We start from the raw sequence: 11,053 nt of genomic DNA on the forward strand, positions 1-11,053 counted from the left end.
AGCACGCCCTGTAACGGGGCTTCCTGTGGCTGCCAACACTCTCAAATGCTATGGCACAACGTTCGTGTGATGAGTCACAGCCATTCAGCAGATATAGGCCAAGTTCCCAGCACTCCGTACCGTCTTCGAGGGGAGGATGATCACGGAGGCAATTCGTTTTCGATAAGCTGACGGGCGAAGAACATTCCGCAATCGGTGGGCAGTGATTGGACAGAGATGCTGACCGCCCCGACGCTAGTTATCAGGAACTCTCTTAGATAAGCACATCAGCCTCAGGCCATTTTTGTGGACATCCACAATCGAAACGCATCAACCTGAGAAAACCAAATAATTGAATTAATTGATATATATCACGATAATTTACATAGCTGTAATTATTAATATTCCGTATTGCAGTTGAAACAAGTCCCGAACAGAAAACCCAACCCGATGATTACCCAAGAGGATCCCTCCGCTATAAATATATGTACGCCACCAGTATACTCAAAGCAAAGGCCATCACCACGCAGTTGACGACGCGAGGACCAGAAGCCTCCCGAAAGTCTTCGCAATGCAGAGATCTGGAATCAGATAACCAGCCCACTGCAAAGTATGGAATGCAAAACATGGAAAAAACGAGAACGACCCAACCAAAAGGAAATGCAACAAAAGTAATGCAGATTATCGAACAACGCCAAATCACTGAGTGAGAAAGTCCTCAATTTCAAATCCAACTCGCTTCAAGACCTTTTCTTCCAACTCTTTGGGCGAGTTCGCGGCTCTCCGCACGACGACAGTGCGGGCGTCCTGCAGACGAACCTCGACCGGGTTCCCTCCATGCCGGTCAAGCTCTTCTTTCTCGCACTCGCGAATATACACTGTGATGTCGGGACCTACGCACGCGCGCCATAATGACGCCATCCATTGCCAATGGTCTAACGGAGCGTAGGAATCGTCAATTGGCACAGAGCACGCGAAGGCATCGGCAGTAGTGAGCTGATACCGGGGCACAAGCGCTACCGGGATAGAACAGGAGCTGGACCCAGACGACGATGCGCCAGAGATGGATCCGCTTTCGCTGGACGGCGGGGAGCTGATCTGGTTCTCTGTGGGTTTGGGATGCATCGTTTTGGGTGACACGCCCGGGGTGGAACTATGGTCCTCCCCCGTCTTGGACTCCGACGATTCCGACGATGACTTGACGAAGGACACAATCTCATCTGAAATGCGGTGCCACACCGAGATTGTGTTCAGGTAATCTACCGTCGCGTCCCCCATCTGGCCCGACTCCGAATAACTTTCCCGCGGGCGAATTTCAGGCCCCTCGAAAAGACGAGTGGTAAACTTTCCTTCCTTTTGGAACATGGTGTTGAGATAGTCCACCATGCTCTTCACTGCCGTGGGCTCTTGCCCGTCCACGGAAATCACCACCCCCCGACGTTGTACTCCTCCATCCCGGAAAGAGGGGACCAGTGGAGGCGAAATCTTCGCAAGCACCTTAATCTTGTTGAGGAAGGGGATCGTCATCACCGTGGTTTCTAGACTCGACCCATCTTGAGAGTACGGCGTCATGGGGGCCACCCCATTGGGGTTGGGAGCACTCGTCTGCAAGGGTGGAAGCTTCAGACTAGGATCCGGCTGACCGTAGTCCCGCGAGCCTCGGAAAGAACGCGGAGGCTGCAGCATCTGAAATACGCTGCCCCGAGGATTGGACAGATCGGTGCTTGATCGAGGGGTAAATGGGGACATGGGGTATGCCGCATCCGGGGTGTTGCCCCGCTGCATACTCGTCTTGAAGGCTACTTCCGAGTTGAAGCGGCGGCGCTTTGTGTCTGGAGAACGAATGCCGTTTTCTTCCCACTGCCGTTGTCGATGTTGAAGAGGCTCCCCACTGCTCCCCACCCTGATAGGTTTGGGAGGCCGCTCGGAATCCGACGCTCGGCACGCATAACTTCGAGCGGTAACCGTCTCTGATTGGGAGTTTGCCCCGTTCGTGTGAGAAGATCCGCTGGGGGTAAACGGGGCCTCGGGGGACACTGGCGGGTTCATGACTCGCCCACCGCACCGGCTGCAAACCGTCGAGCCGGGAGGGTTATGACTGATGCCCGAGGTGGAGTTTCGAGACGAACCATCCCGGCCATACCGACGAGGCTGATAGCGGTATTCGGGATACTGCTGTTGATGGCGGGCTTTCTCTTCCTGCTTGGTATTAGTATTGCCTGTCACCGCTTGTTGCAATTGGGCGGCTGCCTACCTCGGCAAGTGCTTTCCACTCATCCTTGGTTTCCTGCGGAAGCTTTCTCCATTGCTCCCCGATGATCTTGGATATATCGGGGTTAGCGAGTCCTGGATTTTGCGCCACCACTGCTGCTTGGTAGTGTTGGCGATAGAGAATGAATGCTGGGATTGTGTTAGCATGACCACGAAGACGGAAGCTCACAATAGCTATGTTGGTATGCACGTACCATTTCGAGGTCTAGGGATCTTGGGATCCGGTTGACAGAGGCAGAACTGGGTGACCGACTCCCTTGGTGCCGTCGACTTGACGGGACTGGACGACGACGAACGCTCGGACGCCGTGGAGCGTTCGCGAAGCGGGATAGTTTTGGTTGTCAGTGAGGCCGAGGGCTTGGAGGCCTCGACGGAAGCGCTAGCAGCGATGTTGTTGAGGGCAAACTTGGCGCGGGTGAGAGATGAGAGATGCACCTGGGGCAAACCATCGGCGGCGAATCGACACGAATTGCCCATGGGAGGGGAGTCCACATGATGGTCGACGAGAGACATGCGGGAGATATCGTCGTTCATGATCTTATGCTCGAGGAGGTTACTTGTTGGTCGAGGCAAAGGGACCTGCGGGGAGTCATAGTGCAAAGCGGGAGGCTTGGGGAGAACTCGATCGTAAGACATTTAAGAGAAGGAGACGAAGAAGCGGAGCGACTCTCTAGTGGATGCAGAGACGGTATGATGATGATGATGATGATGATGATGATGATGATGATGATGATGATGATGATGATGATGATGTGAAAGAGGAGGACATTAGACGGAGAGAGGTTAGAGAGCGAGAGAGGTATAGAGCGAGGCCAGAAGAAAGAAGGGTAAACGGTAAAGGTAAAGAAAGAAACAAGAATATAGAGTTATGACGAGCGAACCCTCGGGTTGATAATTCGTTTCTTCTTATTATAATGGGGATGCTTTCCTATTATTTTTCTTGACAGGGGCAAAACCGAGAAGAAAAGAAAAATAAGAGTAAGATGGGTTCTTTCTTCTTTTTCGGAGGGGGATGTTTTCTTCTTTGACAATAAGCCGTTTCTATCCAGACCGAACCAACCAGAAGGGCAGAAGGGAGCAGATAAAAGGCCAGGATTTGGCTTTCTCAAGTGCTTTGTTATAAGTCTATCTTTGGCGACGAGAAGGTCGGTGAGTCTGCATCAGACCCCTGCGGAACCTGGGAACCTCGTTCTTTGTCTCTCTGGGAATGACACAAGTCCTCTTGGAAGAGTCCCTCTCTCTCCACCGGTAAACGAGACGGATGGAACCTGCTGATGGAGAGGTGTCTAGGGGTGTTGGAAAGGGGGAAAACTGGTTCGTACCATTGACGACTGACTCTTCAGGTTGGTCTACGGAGTATAGAGTAAGGTACTGGCATACCGAAGTGGATGAGGTAGGTACCTCCGTGGGTAAGGTACTACGGAGTAGGTATAGGTATAGTAGGTAAGGTACCTTGCAATAGCAGGCGGGCCTCAGCGGTTGGAAGGTACCTGGGGGGCGAATCGATGATACCATGGCGGATGGAGCAGCAGTCCAGAGCAGTCGATGGTTGGTACCGGTATTGTTTGGTGTGTTGCCGTCACTTTTTCGCCCTCTCTTTGTCTGCATGCGGCGTGCTGCAGGGGGGTGCGGGCCAATCAGCGCCCCGTGTGCCAGGGCAGTGACACTTGCCTAATCGGGTCAGGTGAACCACTCAAGGCAAGTGCTCGCCGTACGGAGTACACTACTACTATGTATATTACCATATCATATTATCATATTATATTACTGTTAGATTAATACTGGATCTTGTTAATTACTACCTTGCAACATTCGATCCCATCCTTTCTCTTCCCATTGACTCCCTCAACGTCGGTTAGGTCATTTTGACATTCACAACTATAGTACTCCGTACTAGGTACCTAACTAGCCACTCGTACCACTCCGATCCTACCAGGGTAGCCTACTAGCGTCCCAACATGACACGCACACAAAGAACAAGCGCCACCTCTCCAGGAAGACAAATAGACTACCTGACCCTGTCATCATTTGAAGGAATCTGAGAACGCCACTCATCGGGTCACAAAGGAACTTCTCTGTTCTTTGTCCTCGCTCGCCCCCCCCCCCCTAACAAGAAAGGAAAAGAAAGCTAGCATCAGGCTCTAGAGCCTTCCCCGAGCATCCTTTGGAACTGGCACGTTGAGGTTGCAGGGGCCCCTGTCCTGTCAGCTTGGGCCGATCTCCCCTTTTCCGTGCTCACATTCCGATCTGCTCCACACAATCGAACAATCAATAATAGAGAAGAATGGACCTCTCCACTGTTGCGGTGGCTACAGTACGACCCTGTCTGTACTCCGTACGCTTCGGCTTCCCTGTCTTGGTCAAGGCTGAGGTCGACGCTCTCACAAGGCGCTGCTCCCCCCTCAGCCTCCAACACTCAATAATGAGCTCGCACAAACCACACAAAGACCACCAACCAACGGGCTCTCCTTCTATTCTTTGTAGACTGAGCTGTCCCTTCTCCCGTGGTCTCCTTTCGCGATTACGTACTCCAGAGCACTCTGTACACCTCTACAGAAGATGACACTCCGGGAGGCGTTTGATCCGTTTCGGAAACATCGTCAAACCTCTCCACATCCCTCAATGGCACATCGCCTTGGAACTCGCGGGCGTGCAAAGGTCCATCCGGGCCTAGAAATGCACCTCTGGCCATGTTTCAGTTTCGTTTTCTCCCAAGACATTCTTTGAAAACTCGGGTTTCATTTCCTGTTAATCAACTACTCTCTAATCAGCGGAGCCACTTCTCTTCAATCCCATGGAACACCTCTGTCCCCATCAGCCGATGCGCCGATGGACCCATATGCATCTCGTTCCTGGAAACGCAGCTCTGTTAGTCCTGAACAAGTCATGAAGACCCATGAATGGCTTAGTTTCTTACCAGAACAGGTACTTCTCCGGATTGTCACACATCCTCTGTGTTGATGTCATGACTAGCTGCTGGCTACTCTCGACGCATGCGTCGTCGACGTTTTCCCACCCAGGCTCCACGTTCTTACCCAGACCGTTTGGCTCCTCGATGCCGGCGGCGAAGAGCTGCCAGTCGCGGATAAGGTCAGCCAGGAAGGCGCTGGTGTCGAACAGATAAATCGTGCCCTGGTCCCATTTTTCAGCCGCTCCGCGCAGTTGGCGGTTCCAGTACTCCGTGATTTTCACCGCGTCCTTGTGACGGTTGACGTGCTGCGTCGCAACAGGACGGAAGCCGGGGAGGAAAGTCACATCGGGCGTCAGCGTGAGGATCACCTTGAGGTCGTTTGACTCCAGCGTCTGAGACAGCACGCTGAGCTGGTCCATGATGACGCCCACGCTGCGGTCCACTGTTTGGCTGGCGACTTCGTAGCCCTTATCCAGTAGGTTCCATACGTCCCACACCCCGAACGAGACCGCCAGGATCGTGCGGTTCTGCCGATGCTGAATCGCCGCCTCGTTGCCCCCAAGCAGCTGCACCGCTTCGTGCTCCGCCGCGGCCCACTGGCGCACCTGCGCCTTAAAGTCCGCTAGTGGCGACTTGTAGATGTTCAATAGAGTCCCTGTCAGCTCGGAGTTGTCCACCACCGAGCCGATATAGTTGCCTCGCAGCGATCGCGCGGTCTGCGCTAGGTTCTCTTGGTGGCAGGAGAACTGCGGGGCGTCAGCGTCTATGCTACGGGGCGGAAGAGGGGGCCCAGTCCGTTCTCTTACCAGTGAACACAGAGTGTCCGTCCATACGGACCCCTGGAGCTTGCCGGCATTGTTGTCGCTCCATGAATCACCAAATACCACTAAACGGTTATCAAAGGCGGTGGCTGCGGTGTGGAAATCGGACGCTGGCTCGTTCGCCGGGCCGACTCGGCGATAGTATCCATGGGAGATGAGAAACCAGGCGGATAGGAAGATACTACAGACGGCCAAGGCGCACACGGCGTGAAACTTATTGAGCCGTCGCATTACCAGGCGATGGGACAATTGACTCGGGAGTAGGAGGGATAGGTCAGGAGTCGTCGGGTCGGTCGATCAATCAGACGCTTTGGTGGTTCTCTTAGAGCTTGTCCGCTGATCAACGAACGGATTGCGGGAGCGGACACAGCCAGCTGTGACAGCACGACGAGGCGATGGTCTGGGGAAAGACCCTGTAAGAAAAAGGAAAACGGAAAATCCCCGACGGACAATGACGAATAGAATAGAAAAGAGGTAGAGTCAGTCAAAAGTACTGAATCATGTCAAACAGCGTCTCCCCTGAAGAAAAACGCGGAGGCGAGGGGACATCCGGCGGCACCGCGCAGAATCAGGAGAATCAGACACTAGCGGGCGATAGTCGAGTGGATTAGGCGGGGAGGCAATTCGGAACGGTTTCGGGGAGGAACTGGTGCCGCTGACACCGTTCGAATGGAAGGAAGAGTTGAGGGGAAAGATGGATGAGAGCAGGATGAGATTAGGGGGGAAGAACCAAAATGTGCCATATTAACCCCGGAGACGAGACTAGTACAGTAGGACTGATCTATAAGGCTGCGGCCGCGCGGCACAACCGGATTGGTAACCACTCGCGTGCTCTGGGTCTGTTGCGTCAGTCCGCAGCAGAAAAAACTCTTCCCAATCCTACTCCGTGCACGTTCCAGACAATGCGGCTACTACGTTTCTCTGTTGACACCGGAGAAACGGATTTTGAACCTAGTCGTGTGTCTGTCCCGTCTGATACCCAGCTGATCCGGTCCTTATTGCTTGTGGTGTCGATCTCAAACCGCTGTCTTGGCTGATAGGCCCGCACTGTCATGACGGCGGTTTCATAGTCATTATGGAACAATCCTCCGGAGAGCTCGGATTTCCACAGGTTAAAGGAGAAGGGCAACCGGAACGAGACTGTAATGCTCTCTCTTTGACTATTATCTACTGCAGCGGACATTGGAACGGAATACTAGCCTGTAAAGGCTTGAAAAGAAGAATGACCGATTGATAAAGGGTACAACAATACCCCAGAAGACGTGCATAACATGCCTGCATAATTCGTAAGGCTGTAGATTACTTGGTGGCCTGAACAACGAGGCCATCAAATATTGCAGCCTGACGGATCGGGCACCAAGATGATGGCTGACATAAGAAGCCCTACCTCCGCGGCGCTAATCCCGAGCGGGCTAGGGCGGCTGAGTCAGCCGCCCACACAGGGAAACCTCGCTACACCACCCATCGAAAAATCCCACCCGTTGTGAACGACTTCCCCGACGACCTTGAACCTCCTCGACCTGTCGACAAACCGCGCCCTCCGTCTTGACCGCGCAGCTCCGTCAAGATGAAGCTCAACATCTCCTACCCGGCCAATGGGTCGCAAAAGATCATCGAGGTCGACGATGAGCGCAAGCTCCGTCCCTTCATGGAGAAGCGCATGGGAACCGAAGTCAGCCTCCCTCTCCCTTTTTCCCTTGCGCCCTCGATTCCACATTCACTCTGGAAAAAAAATCAGACACACAAGCCACACGAATGAGAAGTTGTTGCGGAACAGAAAGACTGATCGGGGTTTTCTTTTCAACAGGTTGTCGGTGACTCCCTCGGCGATGAGTTCAAGGGTTACATCTTCCGCATCACTGGTGGTAACGACAAGCAAGGTACGACTGCGATTATTCCTCTGCCAGCGCCTCTCTTTCCCTCGATGCCAGGATTGTTGTGATTTTGGTTGAGAAGAGGACACGCAACTTTCAATACGGGAACAGAGTGCTAACATGATCTCTAGGTTTCCCTATGAAGCAGGGTGGTATGTAACGACCGACTCAATTTCAACCACCGCATCCCAAACAACAGGAACTCATCAATTCGTCCAGTTCTCCTTCCCACTCGTACCCGCCTGCTCCTCGCCGATGGCCACAGGTAAAGACAAATCATCCGAGAAAAGACCGCAAGAACAGGACGCTGATCAAGATTCGCAGCTGCTACCGCCCCCGCCGCACCGGTGAGCGCAAGCGCAAGTCCGTCCGTGGTGGTATGTTCTACAATGCAAAGCCAATCCGTTCTCGTTCTGCACCAGACATGGATATTGATGCGTCTTCACAGCCATCACCGGTTTCGACCTCGCCGTCCTTGCCCTGAGCATCGTCAAGCAGGGTGAGGGTGAGCTCCCCGGTCTCACCGACACCGTCGTCCCCAAGAGACTCGGCCCCAAGCGTGCCACCAAGATCCGCAGCTTCTTCGGTCTCGACAAGAAGGATGACGTCCGCAAGTTCGTCATCCGCCGTACCGTCACCAAGGAGGGCAAGCCCGAATACACCAAGGCCCCCAAGATCCAGCGTCTGGTTACTCCCCAGCGTCTCCAGCGCAAGCGTCACCGGATTGCCCTCAAGCGCCGTCGCGCTGAGGCTGCCCGCGAGGCTGCGTAAGCTCTCCCTTTTGTCTTTCTTCGCAGGTTCACAGTCTAATTGATTACAGTAACGACTACGCCAAGCTCCTGGCTACCCGTGTCCACGAGGAGAAGGCCAAGCGTGACGAGCTCCGCAAGCGGAGGGCGTCTTCGATGCGGAAGTAAATGTTTTTCTCTGGGGTTTTTTAATGGTCGGGTTACGTCTCTCTTATGGCTAGGGAAAATCTCAGCGACGGACGGCAAGGGGGGGTTATCCATCATTTTTTCGAGGTCGAAAAGCGCTGCGTGTCACCCAGGAACATTAGAGGCAAAATGAAAAGCTCCGCGGGGGCGCGTTCGCAGGCCCGAGAAGATGTTGGCGTGTCCACGTTGGCCTTGTTTCCTGTAGATCCCTCTTGTGGAAAGGGAAAGGGGAACAAGGCATTATCCAGAAATGGTATATGGGTAAAAATGTGAAAGATTCTTTTTGTTTTCTGAACCTCCTTGTGCCGTTCCATTCCATAGTCAATAGCACGTAACTCCCGGTGTTGGTCTCAGGCTGTGTCCTTGCCAATTCCCGTTGTTCTATATTGGTATAGTTTGTGGCTCGACACTAATGTGGTATTACCGATGTACCCGAGTAGGTACCTGTAGGTCTTAATAATTATCCTTGTCCGGGCGGACAAAGACACCCTGGCATCCGATGCATGATCCTTGATGCATACTGCATTCCTATTGTAACATGGACTCGACAAGCAAACATGGGGAACAAACAATAGCGCACACCGTTTTATTTGCTAACTGAGACCCTAAATGTAGCGGTGTGACACCAACAATATGCACATTCACGAAAGAAAAGAACTGAAACTCCTTCAATCTGGTGGCTCTATATACAGGAACAAACATCAAACCGAGGCAGACAAGCTGCAGACTTTTCTAGACGAAAGAACATGAAAATAACTACCGTCCCATCCCAGATTCTTGCAATTCATACATGCGTCATAAACGTGTTATAATGGTGACTGACGGGCTGCAACTTCATCCCGACCACAAAGGGTACCTGGCAATCACATCAGGCCCCAGTATTCCGTCCAAAATCCAAATGCCAAAGCGAAACAAGTATCAATGCGATTCTAGCAGATAACAGAAACAAGACTCCCCATCCTTAGCAAACGTATTCCACAAGACCCCTTCCCTAATCTTATGCAACGGCGTGCGAGAACAGGAAGCTGACGGACTCGCCGTTGTGCGTACGTCTGCAGGCTTCAGCCAGCGTGGGGCTGATGTCGATGGTCTCGATCTTGTCGCACTGCTCCTTCTTCTCCTGGTGGGGCACGGTGTTGGTGACCACCAGGCGCTTGAGACAGCTCTTGTTGACGTTCTCGATGGCCTTGCCGGAGAGGATACCGTGCACAACGATGGCGTTGACTTCCTTGGCGCCGTGCTGCATGACAGTGTCGGCGGCCTTGACGAGAGTACCGCAGGTATCGGCCATGTCGTCGACAATAATGGCGATCTTGTCCTTGACGTTACCGACGAGGACCATGCGGGAGACTTCGTTGGGACGGGGACGCTCCTTGTGAATCAGGGCGAACTGCAGATCGAGGCGATCGGCGAGACCAGTGGCACTGTATTCCGAGGGCGATCAGTAAAGAGCTCGGGGAGACGTATCAGCAGAATAATCTAGACGGATCCTTACCGCTTGGCACCGCCGGCATCGGGACTGACAATAACACAGTTGTTGACATCGAGATGTTCCCGAATCCACTTCAGCATGCTCGGCTCCGCGTACAAGTTGTCGACGGGCACGTTGAAGAAGCCCTGGATCTGACTGGCGTGGAGATCCATGGTAATGACGTGGTTGCATCCAGCGGTCTGGAGCATGTTGGCCATGAGCTTCGCCGTGATAGGCGCACGGCTCTTGTCCTTCTTATCCTGACGGGCGTAGGGGAAGTTGGGGATGACAGCGGTGATGCGACGGGCCGACGCAGTCTTGCAAGCGTTGATCATGATAAGCAGTTCCATCAGACCGTCGTTGATGTCGTTGGGCTTAGTGGACTGCAGAATGAAGACATCCTCATCGCGCACACTTTCACCAATCGTCACACTCGTCTCTTGGTTGGAATAATGGAGGACCATAGTTCTGGTCAGCTCGATGCCAAGTCTGCCGAGATGAAGGTGGAAGGTTAGTCAATGCATTGAGCGATGACAACTCCGCATGATACAATCATATTACAACCCAGAAGAGTACCCTCCAAGTTGTTATGGTCAAATTGCATACCGGTCGGCCACGAGGTTCGCCAACTCGGGGTGGCTGTTGCCCGTCAAGAGCTTGATCGAGTTTGATGCCATGGTGTGTGGCAGCGGTGTGTGTGAAAATGAGGAGAGCCGGGGATAGGGGTAGTGGAGATGTCTGCAGATGGAAGAGACTAGGAAGACGCAGAAGATTTAGAGAAGAGCGAGAGA

At 53.2% G+C, this 11,053-nt stretch overlaps 4 protein-coding genes across 4 annotated transcripts; 1 reads left to right on the plus strand and 3 right to left on the minus strand.

Annotated features, from left to right (window-relative positions):
- Positions 1 to 678: 678 nt before the first annotated feature.
- Positions 679 to 2,886, minus strand: ATEG_03987 (putative HMG box transcriptional regulator; the record flags this gene model as incomplete). Its single annotated transcript, XM_001213165.1, has 3 exons — positions 679 to 2,178; positions 2,234 to 2,379; positions 2,445 to 2,886. The coding sequence occupies 3 exons, from the start codon at positions 2,884 to 2,886 to the stop codon at positions 679 to 681; spliced, it is 2,088 nt and encodes a 695-aa protein (XP_001213165.1).
- A 2,131-nt stretch (positions 2,887 to 5,017) lies between these two features.
- On the minus strand, positions 5,018 to 6,213 carry ATEG_03988 (uncharacterized protein; the record flags this gene model as incomplete). Its single annotated transcript, XM_001213166.1, has 3 exons — positions 5,018 to 5,102; positions 5,168 to 5,907; positions 5,968 to 6,213. 3 exons carry the CDS (start codon positions 6,211 to 6,213, stop codon positions 5,018 to 5,020), a joined length of 1,071 nt encoding a protein of 356 aa, XP_001213166.1.
- Positions 6,214 to 7,549: 1,336 nt separating this feature from the next.
- ATEG_03989 (40S ribosomal protein eS6) lies at positions 7,550 to 8,773 on the plus strand (the record flags this gene model as incomplete). Its single annotated transcript, XM_001213167.1, has 7 exons — positions 7,550 to 7,654; positions 7,790 to 7,862; positions 7,988 to 8,008; positions 8,076 to 8,121; positions 8,181 to 8,233; positions 8,305 to 8,623; positions 8,677 to 8,773. The coding sequence occupies 7 exons, from the start codon at positions 7,550 to 7,552 to the stop codon at positions 8,771 to 8,773; spliced, it is 714 nt and encodes a 237-aa protein (XP_001213167.1).
- A 1,015-nt stretch (positions 8,774 to 9,788) lies between these two features.
- On the minus strand, positions 9,789 to 10,939 carry ATEG_03990 (ribose-phosphate diphosphokinase; the record flags this gene model as incomplete). The annotated part of the gene is made up of 3 exons (XM_001213168.1): positions 9,789 to 10,215; positions 10,287 to 10,751; positions 10,869 to 10,939. The coding sequence occupies 3 exons, from the start codon at positions 10,937 to 10,939 to the stop codon at positions 9,789 to 9,791; spliced, it is 963 nt and encodes a 320-aa protein (XP_001213168.1).
- Positions 10,940 to 11,053: the final 114 nt, after the last annotated feature.

Source organism: Aspergillus terreus, genomic scaffold, assembly GCF_000149615.1.
Source record: "Aspergillus terreus NIH2624 scaffold_5 genomic scaffold, whole genome shotgun sequence".
In the NCBI taxonomy this organism is placed as follows: domain Eukaryota; kingdom Fungi; phylum Ascomycota; class Eurotiomycetes; order Eurotiales; family Aspergillaceae; genus Aspergillus; species Aspergillus terreus.